Here is a 26,489-nt window from a genome sequence, read left to right as displayed (position 1 = left end):
TGATCACATCCATTTAATTGTTTATTTATCTTCTAGTGGTGTGTTGAAGGGGCATCAGATAAGTTTGTCCTTGAGTTTTTTTGTTTTACATCGATTTGACGCCAATCGCTACACTTGTATATCGCTTGAACAAACTGATATGTATTTATAAGATCGAAACTTATTCTTTAAAAACAATAGGATTTTTGTCAATATTAAACTATTCTTTTAAACCAATTCACTTACATATCTGTGATATTCAAGATACAAATGTTTAAAAAATGTAAATCAATTGATAACACATTAATAGTTAGATTTCATATTTAAGAACAATACCATTTTTATTACAAAGTGACAATTTGATGGCCAGGAGGTGCGTTTAATAAAAAAAATGCATTAGAATTAAAAAACATGAAACGAAAGTTATAGACAGTAATGTTCTAACACAAATTATTATCGATTGATATCACATTAAGAGTAAGAATTAATATTTTAGAATACTACCAATGTCCTTAATAAAGAGACAATTTAATGGCCAGGAGGAGCGTTTTACAAAAAAAATATCTTATTATTGTTGACATACTAATTTTTACAGACGGAGTCAAAAGCTAGACATATGTATGCGGGTGTCAGCGGCGGCGTATTTAACAATGTATTAGTTATGATTAGGTCAACATTATGATGAACCACTAGTGGTAAGTCAATGATATTTGGTATGCAGTTGTATAATCATTGGCATGTCTCATTTCCATGGAGACTATTTAGCTCGACCCCCTTAGTCATGGTCTATTGACATTGAACAGTTTGCTTTGTTATAAACATGTTTTAGTGATAAGGTCAGTTCAAGGGGTACTCAGATAGATACCTATATTTTAAATATTTAAATTTGACAGAAATAAACCAAATCACCTGATATTTTGTAAGAGAAATATAAAACGGAGATAGCTGTATATCTTGATGAAAATACTAGCTGATTTGATTTTTTTTTTTAAACATGGCTATCTGAATTTAGTCCGAACTGAAAATTCTAGCTGTTTTACCTTGATAAATGCAAGTCTTAAATTTGACAGCAATATGCCTAACAATAAAACAACACTGGATTCAGTAAGATCAATATACAACTGAGATTGACTATTTTAATTCAGTCAAAATACCCAATAATTAAATTCTTAAACTTGACAGCAGTCTACCAAACTACCAAACAACTTGGCGTTCTGTAAGATCAATTTATGAGATTGCTGAACGACTTTTACTAAGTCTATAATATTTGGCATGCAGTTGTATTAACATTAGCACAGCTCATTTACATGGAGATATTTTAGCCATGTACCTCAGTCATGGTTTATTTACTTTGAATATTTGAATAACTTATGTAAGATGTTACAGTATTACTTTTTAATTTTAACATTTGCATCAACAAAATTACAAAAAGGCGAGACATATCTCTGTGATCGCAGTATATTTAGAATATCAATAATAAAGTGAATAAAATTGATCAATCAATTTCTCATAAGATATCCGTTCGTTATTTTGTAGCATTTAGGTATCTTGTAATGACACACTGATTTATTTTTCTTCTTTGCATAAACAAACCAAGTATTTACAAAAATACCAAACTCGAAGGTAAATAAAAAAAGGAGTAAATATAAAACAATTAACAAAATCAAACTATATTTGACTGTATCTTCCAACGGAACGAATAAAGAATAGTTTGTACTTGGTAAGTTAAAACTGGTGTTATATCAAGCTAAAGTAGTAAACATAAAATCACAAAAATACTGAACTCCAAGGAAAATTCAAAACGGAAAGTCCCTAATCAAATGGCAAAACACATCAAACGAATGGACAACAACTGTCATATTCCTGACTTGGTACAGGCATTTTCAAAAGTAGAAAATGGTGAGACAGTTGTAAGACATCATCCATCGTCGTTAACTTTGACAAAACTCTTCTGAAACTACTTGGCCAAATTTAATAAAACTTGGCCACAATCATCATTCGGGTATCTGGTTACACAATTGTGTCTGGTGATCCGCCAAAACCAACCAAGTTGGCCGCTATGGCTAAAAAAAGAACATAGGCGTAAAATGTATATTTTGACTTATAACTCTGAAACCAAAGCATTTAGAGCAAATCAGAAATGGGGGTAAAATTGTTTATCGAGTCAAGATCTATCTGCTCTGAAATTTTCAGATAAATCGGACAATCGATTGTTCGGTTGCTGCCCCTGATTTTGTAATTTTCAGGAAAATTTTCCGTTTTCATAAATCGATCTGTTTCCTTTGTTTAATATGCACATAGACCAAGGTGAGCTCTTAAGAGCCTCTAATTTTATTATTTGAGGTCATTGCTTTGTGACCTTGAAAGTGGGGTCATTGTTATAGGTATATTCGACGTTCTAGATTTTGTCTTTTGCTTACAATTCATAATTATACATGATAAAGCCATTGAACTTTTTGTATTAGGTTGCAAGCAACTTGACCATGGAAATCCAACCGGAAGTGACCTTGTGGTCACTGGAAGTAGCTTTTGTTTGTACTTTTGTAATGTTAAAGTATACTGAACCAAATTCTTTTGGTTTTAGTGTCAACAAACTATCAAAAAACCTGAAGTGACATTTTTAAACCGGAAGTAGCAAATGATCCCACTTATTTAGAAGAAAAATGTATAGAAACCGTATGTTTTAGAACTAGCGATCATTTGACATCACATAGAACATTTAAAACCGAACTTTAATGGTTTCATATCAAAACTGTAATCATACGTTTTTTGATTGAGTTAAATCTGCCAATTGATATTTTATCGTATGTTTTTCTATGTTGTGATGTTATGCTATTGTTTCAGAAAAAGGGAGAGGGTTTGGGCCCATTAAAACGTTTAATCCCGCTGCAAATGTTTGCACCTGTCCTAAGTCAGAAATCTGATGTACAGTAGTTGTCGTTTGTTTATGTAATATATACGTGTTTCTCGTTTCTCGTTTTGTTTATATAGATTAGACCGTTGGTTTTCCCGTTTGAATGGTTTTACACTAGTAATTTTTGGGCCCTTTATAGCTTGTTGTTCGGTGTGAGCCAAGACTCCGTGTTGAAGGCCGTACTTTAAACTATAATGGTTTAATTTTTAAATTGTTATTTGGATGGAGAGTTGTCTCATTGGCACTCATACCACATCTTCCTATATTTCTTTACAGTTGGAAAGAACTTCATTGTTCTCAATTAAAAAAAAATTGCTTCCACCAAATTCTGTTCTTGTGATAAATATTTAATTCGCTATGTGTCGCTTAGAAATTTCTTATATTGTATCGTGCAGTGTATGCACTTTTAATTTTCAACCTGCTAAGCCGAACAATTTGTGCTGTAAGAATTATCTCCCTTCTCACTGTTTATCAAGTGTGAGCATGTCATTTGTAACAAAAAACAAGATATCAACAACATTCATTTTCTAAATAGTTATTTTTGGCTCATTTGGATCGAAGCCATTCGATAAAATTTGAAATGAGTTATTAACCTTTACCAAATAAATTTGTTCTGTATACTTTTTAACTCATAAACTGTCAACCGTATAACCCTTAAATATTTTGATATGAGGCCCCTTGGGTTGAACTTAGAAAATCAGGTCAAGGTCAAATTCACAATGTAACTTCCTTTTTTGGGCATTTTCTCCAACACTTTTACAGGTATATAAGAAAAAGAATAAGAATAAGAATACTTTATTACTCCAATCATGGACCCTTGCGGGTTTAAAATTAAATACAATGATTTGTTATAACAATGAAATGATAAAATGAAATACATGACAATAGAACACTGAACAGTTATTGCATGCACATGGAATAGTAAGTAATGTGGGAGACAATCAATTTCTGTAAGGATTATTCCCCTTTAAACAGATAGTTGAGTTGCATAAAAATGAAATGCAGCCCAACTGATTAGATATAAGGGTATTTTTCTCCCATGTACACACAGCAACCAATTACTAGATATTTATATATATAATTATATTTTTTGACAATTGCAAGAATATGATAAGCACCTTAGAGGTTGAATGCAGTTTGTTAATGCATATATAAGCATTTATATATTAATAGAAGAAATATGCATACACATAGAGAAATGTGCACTTAAATTTAATTTTTGAATTTAAAATATATGGATAAACTAAAAGAGATTCAGCCATTAACAGAAATTGTGGATCTCAATTCAAAACTCTGGATAAGAAAAATGCTTAACATGTTGATCTTCAGTGGTCATTAACCATAAAAATTTTGATTTGCAGTCTAAGTTATTAAAATTTTGACAGTGTTCATGAGCTTGTGCAAACAGTGATTCCCAACATTGATTATACAATGGACAGTTAATTTAAAAATGAAACTCATCTTCAATATCATTATGAGAACAAAAATTACAAGTCCTCTGTGACCTTTATATAGGTTTGTTCTTATGTCGCTCTTTTTCTATTCGTAATTGGTGGGCACTTATGCGAAATTTACATAACATTTGTCTTGATTGAAAACTTTGAATATCAAGATTTTTTTCTATTTGAATATATATAAGCAAACTGTTTGTTTTATTGCAAAAAAGATAGGTTAAATTTAGTCTGAAACAATCTAATTACATTTTATATGAGTTACTGCCCCTGAAATGTCTAAGTATATTGTTAATATTGATTTATTTTTCCACTTGGTTCATAATAAAGCCACTTGAACTTTTTCCAAAAGGTTGGATGCCATACGACCTTGGAAAATGTTAACCTAAAGTGACCTTGAAAAAAACGGAAGTAGCCATTTTTTGCATTTTTTTCATGAAAAAGTATTCGGATTCTTTATATTTTGAAATTTTAAAACATAAACTTATCACTCCAGACAGAAGTGAATTTCAATAAACCGGAAGTGAAACTATATAGAAACTATATATTTTTCCAAACAGTGTAAAAGAAGCTATCATATGAGACCGGAATTGAAATTTATTTCGTCGGAAGTAGCACATTATATCCCTTACTTCACTCAATAATATGAAGATACAATTTATTTATCGCATCAGTATGTAGGAATTTATGATGAGATGCCAATTTTAACTTTAAATAAACCGGCAATAACTTCCTTCCAATAACTTTGAAAATTGATGTGGAAAACCCTTCATTTGTTTTCACTATTTATCTAATTATGTTCATTTTAACATAAAAAACACATTTGCAAAGTTTTAAATGTATAGTCCTTCTTATTGTAATTGGGACTCTAATAAATAAATCATACGTTTTATATTATATTGACATTGAAATACTTCATTCAAAATATTAGAAAGTCAATACATTACTTACAATTGCAAGGTATACATTGTGGTTCATCTTCATTTTTAAAAGATACTCGTGTGGTCTTCTAGTAGGACCAATACAGCATCTTAAAATAGCACACTGATCTTTTCTGTACATAAAATTATTAAAAGGCTTATCTAATTTAGCTTTATTATCATCTTTTTAACTCCTTTAATTTTTCCATATATAACAAACATATTCTCTAATATTTATATTTGATCTAAAATCGGTAAATGGAATATCACAGTTAGAGTAAAGGTCCTCCATGGCATGTTTTACTTCCTGCTCTTCAACCGTGTTTCCATGGATTCCAAAATGACTCGGAATCCATAGAAAAATTATCTCTTTATGAAGAATTTTCCAATTACTCATTACATTTGCATTTTACCCCTATGTTCTATTTTTAACCATGGCAGCCGTCTTGGTTGGTTGGCCGGACCAACGGACACATTTTTTAAACTAGATACCCCAATGATGATTGTGGCCGAGTTTGGTTTTATTTGGCCCAGTAGTTTCAGAGGAGAAGATTTTTGTAAAAGTTAACGACGACGCAGGCTCGAGGGCTGATATCATGAACGAGGGCCGATAAAGGGTCTGATATGAAAATGACATGTAATTATCTTTTTATCATATACTTCAGCAGAAGATATACAGACAAAAACTATTAAAATCAATTTTGTTTCTCTTTGCACTTTCAGAAAATATTTACAGACAACCAAAACAAATTCTTAACGTCTTTAATTGTTTTATTGATATAACAAGCATTTTATTTGTTTTGTCATGTTCGTCAATAATATTGTCAACTCATTTATGTCTTTTAAAACAAGTTTAACTTAATTCATTTTTGCTCCTCAACTATTTTTAGAAAAGTCTTATCACTTGCCGTTTCCCGCGTTCTGTTGTCGTTTTCAATCAAATTTCCGGAAATGCACGAAGTTGCATGTGATAAACGTCACGGAAATTAACGGAAAGGCATGTGATAACATACCGGAAGCAGTCAATTAAGGTACCTTTATCAGCCCGCTATGGAAATTCTTAAGAATCTGGTCAATAAACCTAGTAATCCTTTCATAGCCTTTTGATATTTTCAAATATTATTAAACTGTAAAATTTTAGTAAAATTTTATACAAGTATATGATAAATTAATGTATCTTAGCAATATAACGAATTGACAGAGTTTTCTAGTCAAATGTCTTTAAAGTTTATAAATGTATTTTAGCAATATAACGAATTGACAAGAGTTTTCTAGTCAAATGTCTTTATAGTATATAAATGTATTTTAGTGATATAGCGAATTGACAGAATATCATAGTCAATTGTCTTTTAAGTATATAAATGTATCTAAGCAATATAACGAATTGACAAGAGTTTTCTAGTCAAATGTCTTTAAGGTATATAAATGTAGTTTAGTGATATAGCGAATTGACAGAATATCATAGTCAAATGTCTTTTAAGTATATAAATGTATCTTAGCAATATAACGAATTGACAAGAGTTTTCTAGTCAAATGTCTTTATAGTATATAAATGTAGTTTAGTGATATAGCGTATTGACAGAATATCATAGTCAAATGTCTTTTAAGTATATAAATGTATCTTAGCAATATAACGAATTGACAAGAGTTTTCTAGTCAAAAGTCTTTATAGTATATAAATGTATTTTAGTGATATAGCGAATTGACAGAGTTTTCCAGCCAAATGTCTTTAAAGTATATAAATGTATCTTAGCAATATAACGAATTGACAAGAGTTTTCTAGTCAAATGTCTTTATAGTATATAAATGTATTTTAGTGATATAGCGAATTGACAGAATATCATAGTCAATTGTCTTTTAAGTATATAAATGTATCTAAGCAATATAACGAATGGACAAGAGTTTTCTAGTCAAATGTCTTTAAGGTATATAAATGTAGTTTAGTGATATAGCGAATTGACAGAATATCATAGTCAAATGTCTTTTAAGTATATAAATGTATCTTAGCAATATAACGAATTGACAAGAGTTTTCTAGTCAAATGTCTTTATAGTATATAAATGTAGTTTAGTGATATAGCGAATTGACAGAATATCATAGTCAAATGTCTTTTAAGTATATAAATGTATCTTAGCAATATAACGAATTGACAAGAGTTTTCTAGTCAAAAGTCTTTATAGTATATAAATGTATTTTAGTGATATAGCGAATTGACAGAGTTTTCTAGCCAAATGTCTTTAAAGTATATAAATGTATCTTAGCAATATAACGAATTGACAAGAGTTTTCTAGTCAAATGTCTTTATAGTATATAAATGTATTTTAGTGATATAGCGAATTGACAGAATATCATAGTCAATTGTCTTTTAAGTATATAAATGTATCTTAGCAATATAACGAATTGACAAGAGTTTTCTAGTCAAATGTCTTTATAGTATATAAATGTAGTTTAGTGATATAGCGAATTGACAGAATATCATAGTCAAATGTCTTTTAAGTATATAAATGTATCTAAGCAATATAACGAATTGACAAGAGTTTTCTAGTCAAAAGTCTTTATAGTATATAAATGTATTTTAGTGATATAGCGAATTGACAGAGTTTTCTAGCCAAATGTCTTTAAAGTATATAAATGTATCTTAGCAATATAACGAATTGACAAGAGTTTTCTAGTCAAAAGTCTTTATAGTATATAAATGTATTTTAGTGATATAGCGAATTGACAGAGTATTATAGCCAAAATGTCTTTAAAGTATTGAACATATGCTTCATGCTATATATCTTACATTAATGACATGGTTATTTTTATCATAAGGCAGCTTTGGCGTTCCATACTTATTTCTCATTTTAAATGACTTTCTGACAATCATAGCAATGATTATTTAAATGCCAGTCTTTGTTAAAATCAGGCAATTTAGGTAAAAATCAAAAACATGATCAGAAAAAAACCCTGTTTGAAGTTTGAATATTGATTTGATATTATTTGAATATTCATTTGATATCGTTTGAATATTAATTTTATATTGTTTGAATATTTATTTGGTATTGTTCGAATATAAATTGGATATCGTTTTAAAAATCATTTGATATTGTTTGAATATTCATTTGATATCGTATAAATATTCATTTGATTCCGTTTAAATATTCATTTGATATCGTTTGAATTTTCATTTGATATCGTTCCAGTATTCATTTTATATTGTTTAAATATTTATTTGAAATCGTTTGAATATTTTTTTGAATAATCATTTTGTATCTTCCAGTCTCTCTATAATAGATTATCGATCGTTTGTATATATCGACTTATGAAGTGGAATATTATTTTGGTATCGTCCGCCCATCTATGGACGATTATCGATCGTTTGTATATCCCGTTTAATGAGTTTGAATATTGATTTGATATTGTTTGAATATTCATTTGATATCGTTTGAATATTCATTTTAAATTGTTTGAATATCCATTTGATATCGTTTGAATATTCCGTTGAAATCGTTCTAAAATATATTTCATATTCTTTGAAGCTATTTGATATCGTTTGAATATTCATTTGACATAGTTTGAATATTCATTTGGTAGTGTTCGAATATACATTTGGTATTGTTGGAATATTTATTCGGTTACGTTTAAATATTTATTCATAAGATATTTTATGATGTAACGCGTCTTCTGATTGGCAGACGTTATTTTGTCATGAATACTCATTTGATATATTCAGCCTCTTTCGAGAAGATAATCGATCGTTTGTATAGATTGACTTGTATTTGGTATTGTTCGAATACAAATTTGATATCGATTGAGTATTCATTAGACATCGGTTGAATATTCATTTTATATCGTTTGAATATTCATTTGATATTGTTTAAATATTCATTTGGTATTGTTCGCATATTCATTTGGTATTGTTTTAATATGCATTTGATATCATTTGATTATTCAGTTGATATCGTTTAAATATTCAATTGATATCGTTTGAATTTTTATTTTATATCGTTTAAATATTCATTTGGTATTGTTCGCATATTCATTTGGTATCGTTTTAATATTTATTTGATAACGTTTAAATATTCATTTGATATCGTTTCAATATTCAGTTGATATCGTTGAATAATGTTATGTCTAAAAGCCAGTTGGCAAGCTTGTGTGAGAATAACGCACGAAGCTTTAAGCGAATTAATGTACTGGAATCTTCACTGTAGAAATATAAATACAGTAGATGCTAAGTCGTTGTGTTGGATTTTTAAGAAAGATGGTGATTCTAATTAGAAAAGTCGACATTTGCGTGTGGTTTATATTTTTTTGAATCGTAATCATGATGCAATAGTGAATGACAAGCAAGGTAATTTTTTTTTTAATTTTAGGCCACATTTAGCTCTTACTGGACTATCTCTATTTTAAAATTGAACCAGTTGGTAGGCTCAAAAATTATAATCGACAAAAAATTGTTTTGCTTCCAGGATGTCTTGCAAAAGTACCTACTTAAACACATATTAAAAAAAACTTTCAATGTTTTCTAAACAATTATTCTATATTATGTTGTTATTTCTTCCATTAGATTTAAATGTTGCATGTCCATTTTGTTTAGTTAGAAATATCTTGGATATTTGTTATATAATACTAGAACACACCCGTGATATTGCGGGTTCGTGACTAAAGTATTTAACTATGCGTATGCCTTATTTTAGTATTGGTATTGTCATCTGATAAAGTTATGCCGATTATAAGATGCACAGTTTTCTCTGCTTTTAAAATCTTTCTGTTTGAACCCGTCGACCTGGAACCTATCAATTATTGGTAATATTATTAATTTGCAACACAAAAGGGCCTGGAATGGAGTACCTTTTACTCAACAGTATGCAGCAAAATTGTAAATACACATTTTGGTGGTGCGCCTGTCAAATGCTGAACATACAGATCATGTAGGAATAGGTAACAGTTAATATACTATTGGTATCGGTGTCGGGCTCGACCCTGAACTTCTTAACTATTGGCAATATTAATTACGTGGATAACAAATGGGCCTGGAGTGGTGTAATTTTTAATCAACACTATTGTACTATATTTGTTATATATAAAGTTGAATTCTTTGATTCATCGTTTTCACGTGATGACGGCTGACAAATTGGACCTCGTAATTTTAGTATTATAGATTACACAGTTTATTCTCGATTGCAAATGACCCTGTTCTACCGTTTGGGTTTCATTGTAAGCGTTTCCACCTTCACCGTAACAGAAAACAAGACATACAAACCAGATTCCTCGTTTTATCCTGAGGATGTCTTGTCCAATGTTGGATGAAGCGATATAAGCACTACATCTAACAGTTATTTCCCCTTTGTATTAAACATAAGTTTAATGACCTATGACCTTATTTTTTTTAGTGCAAGTAATAAATGTGACGGAAGAAGAAAACGAAATAACAATCAGAACAAAATCAAAAGTTCTTTCCATGATATAGTAGAAAGTAAAATTGAGAATGAAAATGGCGCAAGCCATGACAGCCAAAGGCCTCAAAAAATTTGAGGCGGGGTTTAGTTCGCCTTTAAACATAAACAAAGTTTAGTGAAAATGGACGTCACACTAAACATATAAACATATAAATGAACTAGAATTAAAGACACATTAAGACTAACAAAAATGCGGTGGGGTTGAACATGGTTTGTGAGATCGTAACCCTTCCCCTTTACCTCTAGCCAATGTAAAATAAACAAAAGTCCAACAAAAAAAAGGTAACAGAAAAGGTAACAGAAGACACTTAGAAAACTGACAGTGGTGCATTTTACATAAAGGACTACTAGCAAGTGCTGACATGTAAGCTACAAAACTTATTTAAAATGATTAACAGATTATGTCTTCATCATATTCAAATCAAGCACAACCTCTCCCATTAGGTGTATCATATACCCTAATAAAATACGTGAGACGAACCTAACCCTAACTTAACATAAAATATCAAACTCAAAGATAATTCTAAAACAAGAATATGTCCATAGTTCACGGATGCCCCACCCACACTATCATTTTCTATGTTCAGTGGACCAATGGTAAAAATTCAAAGTTGAAATACACACAACCTAGATTTAACAAATGACTTATTCAATGTGTATGAAACTTAAAAGAGCAAACAAAAATTATGTATTTGTATTCATTACTCAATAAACGTATCATTTGATTGAAGGTTTAATGTTGTTATGATACGGTTACAGTTACAGAAACAACACCCTGTCCACAATCGGATAATATCGGTTATGATTCATTTTGTGTATCATAAATTATAATTCAAATGACAAAAGTCAAGTTATTTTTAATTCTGTACAATATTTCATTTAATGAATTTCTACACTCTTCCATGTAAAGCCCATTCTCTGAGGTCGAGTTTAGGAAAGGTCATGCAGGGTACCAGTGGTTCACTGAAAAGAAAATGAGAGCCAATCAACGTCGTTGTTTTGGATTTTCAAGAAAGATGGTGATACTAATTTGCAAAGTCGACATTTGCTTATGGTTTATATTTTTGGTATCGTAACCATGATGCAATGGTGAATGACAAGCAAGGTAATTGGTGAGAAGGATTGTATTAGTTGATCGTGGAATCTTCTGAATGAGAGTTTGTAGACTGTTTGTCGTTTTTGTCGGTCTTGTTTTTGTTTTGCTCTCTCTAACTTTGACTCTTGTTTTCTTCTACCTGAAATGTCTTTCTCGTCACTGTCTCTTCATGATGTTTTTTTTTTAAAGTTATGCTGTTTTTTATTGATACATAACTACGATATAATACATCTGTCTTTAAATGGCAATAATGTTAAATGTTGTTTCGTCATAAAATTTAATTGTATTGATGTATTTGGTTGCACCTTAATTCTGCATCAAGTTTTTTTTCCATATAAAAAGGGATAAAAATATACACTTCTTTTTAAATGTTATCGTTCTTAAGGTGGCATGATTGATAATTTTCTTTCCGAAGCACCTGAGATCATGCCCATTTTTGATGGGATTCGTGTTGCTTACTGTTAAGTGTTCTATGTTTAAGTAGTGTCTTTTGTACTATTATTTGTCTGTTTATCTTTTTCTTTGATAGCCATTGCTTTGTCTGTTTATGTTCAATCTATGAGTATGACTATCAATCTATATGGTATCTTTCGCTGCTCTATCCTAGCACCTTATACATTTAATGTAGATTTGACCAGTCTTCAGCTTTCTATGTAGCATTGTTTGGACTTGTTCGTTAATTCGTCATCTTTTGATGTCTTTTAATCGTTGGCAGTTACTCTCTTCGTAGAATTTTAATTTCCTCTTCGCATCTTCCGTCTTTTTTTACGAAGTCTATTAACTCATGTACACTGTTTTAAGTTTAACATTCATGAATACGGATTAAATGGGCAACCAAGTTAATAAACTTATTTTTTTGTCGCTACATCCTAACATGGATAAGCTATAGCCATTTTAAAGGAAACTTCAAAAGCTTTGGAAAAAAATGTACCACATGTATAAACTGAACATTAATAACTTGTAATTTTTAAGTTAAAACTATTTAAGGTTCTTACCAGCATTGGAGTTCACCCATAAACGATTTTGATCTGTGCTAACCAGAAAAGAAAGAGTTCACCAGAATTTTTTTATCTTTACCTACCCATATCTTGGAAATATGACAGGTATGATAATTCATCTGAGAACCAAATTTTATGCATACATTTGGACTCCTGTCCGAATATTATTTAAACCTACCCTGCTTTTGGAGATATGAAAGCATTCTGTGGAACAGCAGGTACCTTAACATGACGACACATCACTGATGATAAACTTTGCCTCTTAATTTGTCGTAATTGACCTAAAAGAAATAAAAACTCAAACAGTTTCTTGGAATTTCATCAATCGATACCCCCAAATTCTTGATGATTATCACATATGGAACACGTTATGAACCTCTTCTAAATGTATTTGCCCTTCAAGAATACCTGTGTACCAAATGACCACATGTATGCTCTTTGATAGCATTGCTTCAATCCTATCTTTCCTTTCCTCTCGCAAGCTATTGCAAAAGTCTAAGTCTGTCATAATAATTTTCGTAAATGTTTTGGTCAAAATCAGCCAGTTGTTTTCCTTTTATCGTTTAATTTGTTACCTATTATATAATGTCAGTACATTTAAAAGCTGACTGTACAGTTTGCCCTTTACTTATTGTTAAAAAAATGTTGGTGACTTATATCAGCTTACACTTAAATTGCACTGGTGGATAGCTAACTAATCGGCTATCATATTATATTTTGTTCTCAAACACGTGTCGTCACAACGAGATTCAATATGGTTGAACAATACAAGAATGTGTCGATAGGTAACTTGATGACTTTGTGTGTCTTCTTAGCACTTCGCTGTTTAAATCTATATCAATCATATGGTCATTGTCATACATTTCCTGTTATGCATGAGTTTTTCGAAACATTAAGGATTGTCGTATCCTATGCATGAACGCCTTAACCGTATGTGTCACACCGTATTATAACTTTTGGTCTTCAATGATCTTCAACTTGTACTTGTTTGGCTTTATAACTATTTTGAACTGAGCGTCAATAATGAGTCTTATGAAGACAAAATGTCCGTCTGGCGTATAAAATTATGAGCCTGGTTCATTTGATAACTAATTAAAAGATGCATGCAATGAAGATTTGTTCCATTGTCAATCATATCATATCTTCTTATTTGGATAATAAACACAATATCATTTTAACCGATTCATTTGAAAAATGAGACCTTTGCTTTACACACAACGCAAACCTTAAGATTTCATGCTAATGGATAGACACTGGATGACATCTAAATCTGTTTTTAATTTTGTGAGAAGTCAAATTGTTTTTTTTTATTACGGAATAAAACCAATACAATATATACAAAATAGATTAACTTGTTTTGTATTATTATCAAATAACTATAATCACAATTAATTCCACTAATCGTTTGTTATGGGTATTACATAAACTTGTGCTAACCAGATAGTTTAAAACCAATCAAATTAATACAAACCTTTTGTAAATCCTGTTGGATGAAAATCATTTTCATAAAAATACCTATCTCCGGTTTTAAATAAAGCAAACTGCTCGCCAAGCAAACATGCAAATGTGGGTCCAACAATTCCACCTGAAACAGGCCACTCTGCCATGGCACCGGAAATAAGGTCTATATCGTCTGGATGTCTGTAATTACATTGCATCTCTGACATTGTAACTATGCAATTATTTAAATGCAGCTTGGAAAATTAAATCACATATATTGTCATAATATTATTGTGTACTCTTCAACTACAGTTATCTGCTTGTTTTTGTTTGACATATATTATATATATTTTCGTTTACCATATCATGTATATGTTTCTTGCAAATACAAGTATTCATTCATTTGTTCATAAGACAAATTGATTTGTATTTTAATGTAATTTTAATAATGTATGTATGTAAAAGTTTATCTGGTGAAGAACCAGAAACTATATTTTTATCATTTTCTTTTTATAAATAACATATAAGATTTAACCTTCCGGAGTACCTTAGATCACACCCAGTTGTTGGTTAGTCTTTAGTTTTCTATGTTGTGTTTTTTTTATATTATTAGTCTGTTTGTCTTTATTCTTTAGCAATGACGTTGTCAATTTATTTTCGATTGATGAGTTTTTGTTCGTCTCCTTTTTACATCTGGTCGAATGCGCTAAGAATCAGCTTTGTTTTGCATCCCGCTAAAATGAAGTTTATGTTCCTTTCATCTGTCATTTATTGTTTTAGACAATGAGAGATTGGTTGACCTAGAGGTATTTGCAAACGAAGAATGTGTCCTTAGTACACGGATTCCACATCTGCACTATCATTTTCTATTTTAAGTGGACCATGACTATGGGGCAAAAACTCTAATTTGGCAAATCAATAAGAAAGATTATATCATAGGATACATGTGTACTAAATGTCTAGTTGACTTGACTTACACTTCATTAACAACTACATCGAATAAAAACTTTAACCTGAAGCGGCACAGAGTAATGAACGAACCAACGGACGGTCGAACGGGCGGTCAAACGGACGCACAGACCAGAAAAATCATTATGCCCATGAATGGGACATCAAAAACACGTGGAAGGACATTGTGATATTACATGTATTAAATATTTGATGTAAAATGTCAATTTGCCCTAGTCAACGCTTTAATCATGTTAATTGAAAATCGTGTATTTTATTCCATGAAACTTTTCAACAACTACCTGTCTGCACTTTGCACTAATAATGGGTGTATGTACAATCATTCCCGTTTTATTCAACTGCTATGTTTCCCGTTTCATTTAATTTAATTGTAAGCCTGCTGTTTTGTTTTCAGTATTAAAAACACCTAAAATGAAAATATGATAGCAACACGATCAGTTCAATTATTATGTGATAAAGAATCACATACCTATATACAGAATAAAGAGCTTTAGTAGCTCCTATGGTATGGTCAGCAAATCCCATAATGCCTTTTCCAAAATGGAGTATTGGTCTTAATCCGCAATACTCTCGCCATCTATTGTAGGACGGTATACCATGATCTCTTCCTCTTTGGATATCAAATGACATTGTGTCAACACTGTTCTTAGGCTCAGATTCCCAAAGCTTGTTTCGTCCAAAATCAGTCATAAATCTATCAGTCTTGCTTTGGAATCGTGTAAAAAGGGTAGAGGATGAAGGAGAGTTAGTAACAATGTTGCTGTAATTCTGAAAGGTTTCAGGAGAAAATCCTTGAATAACATCTTTTTCAAACGTATCAAAAGTCGAGTGAGCAAAGCGTATAGCGGCAGTAGCAAAAACATTACTTGTTGTTGCATCACTTTTCGGATTATACATAGTGTTATGTCCATACCGGGTGCTTTTCAAACCATATATCAGCATGGCGTCCTGTCCTATAACTGCTGGTACATATTCTGTATACACAATATGTTGATAGATAGCTGACATAATTTTCCGTGTTTCGTTGAAGAGACTTTCACCACTCCATCCAAGTTGTTTTAAATCTCGCAGGATTTTGTTGTTTTCTCGTAGAAAGATAACGTGAAATATGGTTAAAGTTGCATCAAAACTGACTGGGTGACCTACAATTACATAGGAACGCATGTTAAGATAGAAGCATATGACACTTAAAAATAATATTGATAGATATACGAAGATTTGGTTTGAGGTTTAGAAAGTGGAAAAGCCACGTTTTTCTAGTCAAACGAACTTTTTTATATTATCACAATTTAAAAAAAAATTAACTGTTATTGAAACATGTTCTGACCGTACATTACTGTATCGATATTTCCGGAGTGGAAAAAACGTAATAAGACTGTTATAACTGATTCTTCGGGAACCAAATCATACCTATATACCATTTTAGATAGTTCAGGGGTGTAAAACAAAAGTGACATATTTTGTTTATACTTTTGCCAAAATGAAGATTTATAATTGCTTTTTAAGATAAATTGATAAAAATTGCCAATATTTGGCTTCGATTGTTCATGAAAAAAAACCAGATTTTTTGGCGTAAAAAGAAATCTGGTACCTTTGTATCTTTTTGTATGAGACAGAATTTTGAAATAAATATGAGAAGATAAGTTTTATAATATATTTTTAAGAAACTAAAAAGAGAAAATGATGTCACCAAATTTGTAATCTTGCTACAAGTAAGAAAATAATTTCCGTATATGTCCAATATAAATGTTGTACTAAAAGAGTTATCTCCTTTTATATGGCATATTTGAAATAAAGTATTTAAAAATCATTTCTTTATATGAATAAACAGTGAAACCTTCAAATTGCAAATATGTCTCCGAATTTGAAGATTTGGGCAAATAACTTGACCGATCATTTACTGCGATTGTACAATTCAAGATGGCGCTAAACCCCTGACTAATGCCTGACTACCTTAACCCTATTATTTCCTTTGAACACCGATATACTACTGTTGCCTTTATTGCAGGATAGAGTTTAATACACAAATTGGAACGTGTGAAATCTAACCAAAAAGGAAAGGCAATATAAATTTACTCATTTGTAAATCAATTTGAACAAACCCGAGGTTGATTAGCTTTCAATCAACAATCACTGATTTAAATATATTTTGTCGATAACGCGTTATAGATTCGTAAAAATATAATAAACGTACATACATGGCTTCGTTTTATATATACATGAACTTGTCCAAATAATTGATTAACCTATCCCAGCAGGAAGTTTTAATATTTTCCTATATGAACTTTTCGATCTTTTACCTTTTAGCAGTAAGTTTTAATAAATTGCTAAATGATCCAAACTTTTAAAAACTTTGTTCTGCTAGGATTGAGTTTCAATGTCGTCTTACATGATTGATTGATTGTTGGTTGCTTAACGTCCAGTGGCAAATATTTTATGCATATTCAGGACGAGAACAAGTTCACAATAAATACAATAGGTAGGTTGATACAATAGAGGCCATCTGGGATGATGGTCGGAGAAATTTGGACTGCCACCGGAAAAAGAGGGTATATTGGATATGGGACAGACATTTGGCCTTGCAACAGGCCACCTACGGACCCATCAAAGAGTTGCTGCAAGGGTTCTTAACGTGCAAAGAGCGTGGCACTCTCTTTACACGAGGCATCGGATTTAACGCCCCCCTTCTGACCGGACGTGACTGCGAACTTGATACATCCCGCACAGCCAAACGGACGCCCCACTTCAGCAAGCGTTTTATAATCCTGGTACTGTTGATAACTATTTACTGCAAGATCAAGTGACCATATTTCTCTTCGTCTTACATAAACCAGCTTTCAAAATAATTGTTCGCCTAGCATTGAGTTGAGATAATGTCATTTCTGATCCAATCTCCTCAAATCGTATTTATCCTAGCATGACTAGCATCAATAAATTGATCATACGTACCATTTTTAAAATATTGGACACCAGAGCAGCGTTAAAGACTTAAAATATTTGACGCTGATATAAAACAAGTGTCCATATAGTCCTACCTGAACCAAACTGTCTAAATCTGTGTTCTCCCTCTATAGAATTACCATAAATTGATTACAAGTCTTACCTGAACCAAACTGTCTAAATCTCTGTACTCCCTCTATTGAATTACCATAGATCAATGACAAGTCTAAATAAGATGTCTTCTGATTCATCTGATTACTTGGACCTGTTATTTAAAAACAATTCTTTATTACGTTGTAGAAGAGGGACACAAGATACCAGAACGCCATTCAAACTTAAAGAATTCACGGAAAGCGTCATGGCTAAAAATTATTTATAAAGACAAAACAAACAATAGAACCGCATACACAACATAGAAAAGGAAAGACTAAGCAACACGAACAACACCACAAACTGGGGGTGATCACAGGTGCTACGAATGGGTAAGCAGATCCTGCTCCACATGTGACAACCGTCGTTTTACTTATGTTATTACAAATCTGTTAATTGGTCTAAATCGATAGGTCGCATTCGTGAAAAGGGGAGGATATTGTATTAACTACATAAGGAAGATATCCGATATCATTTGTTAATAGGTAATTTCATAATGGTAAACCAATTCGTGTTGACGTCCGTAAAATTTACGGAGGGATGACTTCAACTTCATCTGTAATTCGTGTGAAGGCATCCCAATTGTGACTTTTTATTTCTATGTAGAAATAATTTAACAGCGCTTGCATACGGAGCATATATCTCCGATTGATACGACATTCCAGAGCTTGTATTTCCTTCCTTGGTATTAAAACAAAAACTTTAATTCAATGGATTTAAAATCATCCCTTCGTTGTTATTACAGACACAATAACAAGCTGGCTAACCGTAACAGAATATGTGTTTTACAGTTGACACGGGAAATGTTGTTATTGCTGTAACTACAATCTCGTCCACTCCTAGAATGTTTCCGATCTAATTAGACTTGTCACCTATTTTGTATTAAAATTAGCAAAGTGTGCCCCAAGTGAAGCAGATTTTGCCTTTCCTTCTGTAGCACCTGCGATCACCTCAAGATTTTTGTTCGGATTCGTATTGCTCAGTCTTTAGTTTGTTTATGTTGTGTTTCGTGTTCTATTGTAAACTGTTGTACTTTCTACTTCTGAGTTTAAATGTCCCTTTTGTTTAGTTTATCTTGAAAATATCAAAACAATCGCTGAATGATAGAGCAATATCATTTGAATTTTTAAATGTTTGGATTGATTAATGTTTCATGAAAAGTTTTTTGTGTTCACGTACTAAAGGTAGATATTAAGCTGTTAAATAGTTATATCCTGCAATTGGGTGTCTTACTATACAGATACAGCCCTACATATATCACTATGCTGTATCTGTATAATATACAGATATCACTTTAATCTCCACCCACTGCCGCAGCTGTATGAAATGTGTGACCTGAGAATGTGTATTGCAGTTGCATTTCAATGACGTATTGTTTGACCTTATGCGAACTTAAGATTACTTTTATACTTTTATGCGATCTGTTTGTTTTCAAATATTTCTTTAGAGCAATACAAATTAAACCAATTTTTCAAAAACAAAAAAAGTATTTTCTACGACGACAATCATCGATTTCACCTGAATGTTACATGGGAAACTAAATCAACGATGTCAATTTCGGTATTCTTGTTAAGTGATTGGCAAGGTCAGTTCAAAATTCTGAAGCGCAGAAAACTCGTACACTTCTATTTCAAATTGGACAATGTTTTATTATTTTTTACCATTGTTAAAATTAGTTGTTATTTTACAATAGATAATGATTCACCTTGAACAATGCATTATTATTGACCATTCGAAATACTTTTTTTGCGAACCGTCTTCAGCTTAATTTGTGATTTCATTATTACTACGCGGAACCCTAGGTATTTTGTATCGAAAATTAATGCCTTAAATGTGAGTTTTTGTGTCTTTCAAAGCAAAAACAAATATTCAAAATTAATTGCAGGTATAGACAATAACTATTTAGTATTTCAATTATCACCTGTATTTTTACTCGGCTAGAAACAGGAGTAGTTCCTACCTAAAGCTCGCATTACACCTGTTTCTTAGCTTCGTACAAATACAGCTGATATTCAAAGACACTAAACAGTTATTGTATATTTAAATGTACTGAATATATTAATACGCAAACAGGGAGAAAATAAAACAAACTGTGCATGTAGAATTGACACCGACAGATACAATATTAGGATAATGTGAGGAAAATCTAAATTTTTTGTATGAGGCTTAAAAATTGGAGCAGGCCAAGGTTCTACCGATCCATTATCCAGATTTACCGCCTAGTACAAAAAAGTTTATATTTTTTTATGACATTGATCTAATATTGTTTTGATACTGCAGCTTAGAGTAAGACATTGATAGCTTTTTGAGTCGTAACACAAATATCAAACTTATTTTCATCCGTCAATGGTTCAAGATTGCGAAAAAAGTTTCCCATGATGAAATTGAAATTATAAGAATTTAGCTATGTTACTATATTTAGAAATTAAACACAACTAGTTGTAGCATAACATTTACATTAAACCAATTTATTTTGGTTCATGTATGTTCTAAATCGTTCAAGCATATATGTACCAGGCAGATTGTTCTATTTTATACTGGCTGTGCATCGGCCTTATGTAGACGCATAACATACATTTATATGACGCTATATCAAAGCAATTGTTAACAAAAAATAATGGAAACTATTGTAATGAAATTTATACCTGGTAAGCACCCTTGTGATGGAGCTATTTCTGATCTCACAAAACTCCGACATGTATGACTGAATTCGCCTGGTAGTGTGAAAAACGGAAAACATGCTGGTCTAAAAATAGATAATGTATCATGAGAAAGCATACTGTAAATTATGAAATTCTTCTGAATTTTTGTTAAGGCGAAAATTGAAACAGTGTCAGTTAAATAATAACAAAAATTCAATTGATTTTTCTTCATATATTTTTCAATCGCTTAAATAGGATTTCAAATTTTTCAGTAGTCACATATTAGAAAAAAAAATGCATGCATATATAATGTTTTGAATGTAGAGTATTACTATTTTGTAAATTAATTTGCGTCTCTAACATGTAACACATATTATGCATATTGTAAATGTCTATCTCAGGCATGATTACCTTCACTGGATTTGGCAAAACTTTTAAGAATTCTGGTCCTAAGTGCTCTTCAACTTTGTACTTTTTTTATCCTTTTAGATTTATGACGATTTTGTCCCTGATGCAGCATACAATATTTTCCTTCCTATCTTATGACGGCTTTGTCTCGGATGCAGGAAACAATATTTTCATTCCTACTTTTTGACGGGTTTGTCTCCGATGCAGCATACAATATGTTTATTCCTAATTGTTGACGAGTTTGTCTCGGATGCAATATACAATATTTTCATTCCTACCTTTTAACGGGTTTGTCTCGGATGAAGCATACAATATTTTCATTCCTACCCTTTGACGGGTCGCACAATGCAACATAAACTATTTTCATTCCTACCTTTTGACGGGTTTGTCCCCGATGCAGCAAACAATATTTTCATCGACATCTTCGCAGGGTAAAATAAAAGTAAAATGAACAAAATTATGTTACAGTGTATTGTGCATATATCAAGATTTTTTTTTATACAAATTGAAGTTTTCAAATGCAACAAACGAATAGGTTTTAAATTAACATAAATAGTTTAAATCCAATCTTATAAATTAACATCAATTATCATTGATATATTGATAATTATAAATTCACTGTTAACAAAACTTAATTTTTGAAGTACTAAGGTTGTTCTACCTCAGGAATAGATTACTTAAGCTGTATTTGGTAAAACTTTTATGAACTTTTGGTCCACAATGTTTTAAGCTATTTATGATTCAAGTGTAAATGATGAGTCTTTTGCAGACGAATATACGCATCATAGATACCAGTGCTGAAATATTGTATTTGCGCCAGACTGAATAAAAAGAACAATCAATGTGTCTCAATCTATGTCTGCATTATCCGTCATTGAAATTAAACGCAATGTCACATAAATTCGCTGTTTCTGAATCTAATGCATCCTGGGTTTTCAAAAGTAGACATCAAATGTCGTAATTGGTTAAACATGTTATACTTTAAATTTAACCAATGACGCTATGTAAATTTTCTGGTACGATCTATAAAATTTACTATTGATTATCTAGATTCTAAAACGGTCAATTATGAATTCAGCTAAATTGACCAATGAACAGATCAGGCAAACGTTTTTGACATCTAAATATCAAATTGAGATGATAGTCATTTAACGTCTGTTTACGTTTTTTTATGACATTGTCAGTTTTAATTCGACGTAAGAGCTTTAATATCTTTTGGTATCTTTCGCTTTTTTCAAATTAATGAATAATCAAACAGCTTTGATTCTTTCAGATAAAGTGTCCCGTGTTGGTTTATATACCTAGCGTATATCATTACTTTTTGAATCACAATTGATTTTATTGTAAAGCTGTTGCTCTTATCCAAATGATGACAAGATCTCAAAATGAAGCAATTTGGTAGTATTTTTCTTTTTTTTACCTTAATATAACCATTAAGCCATGTTAGACGAAATTCAAAATATAAATACCGAACATCGGACAGATGTTATTTTGTAGATGTAGATGTAGGATTGTTGTTGAATTCAAGGGACCAAAAAGATCAACCTTACAGTTACTTTCTATACCTTCTCTGATGATGACTTAATAAACTGGTATTACCCTGACGTAATGGGGTGCACTTATGGACTTACCCTGACGTAATGGGGTTGATATAACATCATGAAAGATTACTAAACCAAAGTGCATTAGGTTGATATTATAAATATGGTCTCTAGGAGCTGTCATCCCAGCGTCGTGTACACTATTACTTATCTCTCTCGGACTAGGCAGTTTGTGGCCCGTCACACTTGTTGAACGTGGTACTACACCAATATCAAATTCTGAAAAGAAGCGCAAGACATATTTAAAAATGGTTCTGTTATCTTTAATAATTTGCACTGTATTAAGGGTGGAATCAAAATACTACTTTATTTTCCCTAAAGTATCATTTGACTGGCAAGTCTCGAATTTGTCTAAAAAATATTGATTAAATGCGTCGGATTTTTCGTTTTCCTAAGATAGGTTATCTTTCAAATCTGGCTTCCTCCAGTAGGACTTAAAGTGGTGTTAAATAAAGGCAACATTAGTATGCCGCTGTCAAACTCATAAATAAATGGACAAAAAACAAAATCGGAGTAACAAACTAAAACCGAGGAAAAAGCATTGAATATAAGCGGAGAACAACGACACAGCACTGAATGTAACTCACACAGAAACGAACCAAGCATTAGACAAAATCCCACGATAATAACAAATATAACATCAAAACCAAATACATGAATTTGAAGTAGACAAATACCTTGACACGTCTTATTAATTTACACTAAAAAAAAACCGCAACGTTAAAATGTAATACACACAGAAACGAACAATAACATAACAATGACCATATTCCTGAATTGGTACAGGACATTTTTAAAGGAAAACATGATGGGTTTAAACTGGTTTTGTGGCATGCCAAACCTCGCACTTTAATATAACATTGAAATGACAACTTAATATTACAGGACTACAATACAAATAAATAGGAGAACGTTTTAGACAAAGAAACACATGATTAATAGATAACAAAAAGCATCAGATTTAAAATGCAATGCGCCAAAAACAGTAAATCAGTCATCCAATAACCAGAATAGAATCAACACATAAAACAATAATATGCATAATAAAAAAAGTAAAATGACATACGATCTCCATAATCAGGTGGCAGAAACCTAATTTGTGGTGAAAACGTGGTTCCCCATTCAGGGTGTATTCTATTGTTACATGACCCATCTGCTGACCGATATCTACAATTGTTTTCACACTTCGCCTTTTTCGTCGGGCAATATGGTGCAATAGCCGCACTAAATACCTCTGTATTCGGTAACTCTCCGCCATGCCTAAATTAAGACAAAATAGTACATTTCACTTTTAAACAATATGTATGATTCTTTGATAGAAAACCTGTCGTGAGATCCGGACACATATTAATAGTGTAACAACAATAAACTTACCAAGGTTTATTCAGCAATTATACAATAAAGTAAGTCATAATATAAATAATCAATGCAATCAATAATGCCAATATACGATCAATGCATGTAGTAATAGGTGAAGAGTTAGAATATAACTTTATGTGAATGACGTCATCGATACATGATGAGGTACATAAAAACATGGACTTGTTCAGTTCTATGTATTAGTGTTAAGCACCACAAACTTTTTATTCTAGAATAGAGTACTAAATGTGATATATATGTATGCTTGGGGTCATCTCGAGCCTATCCATATGAGATTATTCTGATTTCATGTAAAACTCTATGGCTCCGTATCCCCACCACTATACCTTAATTCATAATACCTGCATTCGTGTTTTTTTTAAATATTTTAAGAAATTGCACGATATATAGTGTAGATATCATGAAGATTGAAGATATCTAACACCACCAAACTCAACTATCAATAGTTTGTCATGTCAAAATGCATTGAGTGAATGTCCAAACCACAAAACTTAATGCGCCAGTCAGGCGCCAGGTACACATTTCGACAGAAATATGGATGATTGTGGTCAGAATACATTTAAAGAAATAATTCCTACGTTAAAGTGATGATAACATAAAAAGGAACTGAAAGTATAGCCAAATTTTGACGATAAACCAGGGCCTTGTCGGATGGATTTTTTTTCCATTTAATTCTATTCTTCAGATTTAACCAAACAATATCCATTTTTTTCAAGAGGAGAAAAAAGTTACACGGATTGAATGAAGAAAGAAAGCTTATAATATGTTTTTCGATTTACTCCAATAAAAAAATTCTCAATATACATGGTAAAATAGATACACGGGAAAGAAAAGATAAGCTCGAATTTGTGACATCAAAAGAAAGGTAGCAAAGGGATAATCAAACTCATAATTGATAATGAAATCTTCACATTTAAACTATTTGATGTTAAATGTGAACTGATCAATACTTTAGTGTTAACTAGGAATTGCTCCACAAGGTTAGACGTCTACCTTTCTGCATACAGAACTGTAGCAGTTTCAACCAAATCAGCAGCTAATCCACATTTTGCTACAATTTCTGGATTTTCACGTCGTCTTGCCAACGCTCCTCTGAGTGACACCGGATTAGCAGGATCCTTTATTATAGGCCGGGGGATAGAAGCTAAAACATAAAAAATACTCAGAAGTATAAATTGTTAACTTGAAAGAAAACACAAAATATGGTTCTATAATTTAAAAAAAAAATCACTATTGTTAACAATACATGCTTGCAATTTTTTTTCATAAACCTTAACTTATTTCGTCGAGATTTTGGGTATAAAAGACAGTTACAAAATTTGGTTCATAAATTTTACAGTGAAAATAATTGTTTCAGTAAAAACAAAAAAAGGTAGAAATTTACATTGTATGAAGTCAATACTTACTAATCATATAATTGTCTCTTTCGCTATTTTACGAATTATGAAGATACGAATTGATCCTTTCTTAGCAGAGTCGAGGGACATACAAATTATCACAAGATACTAAGGGAACATCTTCATATAATAAATAGCGTACCGGCTCAAGCGAGAAAATCAATCTCGTTGAGATAACCAACGATAATCTATAATTATTTTGAGTTTGAGCTGATTAAGCTTTCTATCATGTTGACACTATTTGTCCCATGAGAAGTACATCACACTATAAATAAAGTCATCATAGATACCAGGATTAAAATTGTAAATATACGCCAGACTCGCGTTTCGTCTACAAATGAATCATCAGTGACGCTCGAATAATAAAATGTTTATAAAGGCCAAATTGAAGAACATTGAACACCAACAATTCCTAAAAGTTTTGCCTAATACAGCTAAGGTAAAATATAATTGAGAAATCACATGTTGATTTTGTTTGTTTTTTTAAATGCTTTCCACCTTAATTGTATTATCGGACCAACGGATCTCTAGCAGGCAGATATTCGACATATTTTGATTATGAATTAATCAAATTAATGTTTAATAGAAGATAAAAACCTTATCATGAATCCGATCTTTAATTTGTTTGTTTCTTAATATCCACAAAATCACTACATTGTGACGGTTTTGACAAGACCCCGCATCTCCCTACCCAACCCATAAAACAAGTATGTAAAAAGAAATAACAGTAATAACTTCAGAGGTCCTAGATCATAAATTG

General features: G+C 31.4%; 1 protein-coding gene across 1 annotated transcript in view; it reads right to left on the bottom strand.

The window, feature by feature from the left end:
* Nucleotides 1-11,548: 11,548 nt before the first annotated feature.
* LOC134719704 (peroxidase-like protein) overlaps nt 11,549-26,489 on the bottom strand; it is a 37,674-nt gene continuing 22,733 nt past the window's right edge. The window contains exons 2-11 of the mRNA XM_063582668.1: nt 25,326-25,476; nt 24,019-24,212; nt 22,983-23,171; nt 21,725-21,773; nt 20,947-21,047; nt 18,315-18,416; nt 15,681-16,353; nt 14,274-14,443; nt 12,981-13,083; nt 11,549-11,671 (exon numbers count right to left, since the gene is read on the bottom strand). Of these exons, the coding sequence (XP_063438738.1) occupies nt 11,599-11,671; nt 12,981-13,083; nt 14,274-14,443; nt 15,681-16,353; nt 18,315-18,416; nt 20,947-21,047; nt 21,725-21,773; nt 22,983-23,171; nt 24,019-24,212; nt 25,326-25,476 (1,805 nt within the window). The 3' untranslated portion in view covers nt 11,549-11,598. The remainder of the gene's footprint in view (nt 11,672-12,980; nt 13,084-14,273; nt 14,444-15,680; nt 16,354-18,314; nt 18,417-20,946; nt 21,048-21,724; nt 21,774-22,982; nt 23,172-24,018; nt 24,213-25,325; nt 25,477-26,489) is intronic.

Source organism: Mytilus trossulus, chromosome 5 (assembly GCF_036588685.1).
Source record: "Mytilus trossulus isolate FHL-02 chromosome 5, PNRI_Mtr1.1.1.hap1, whole genome shotgun sequence".
NCBI classification, from domain to species: domain Eukaryota; kingdom Metazoa; phylum Mollusca; class Bivalvia; order Mytilida; family Mytilidae; genus Mytilus; species Mytilus trossulus.
This window is presented reverse-complemented; position numbering and strand designations above follow the sequence as displayed.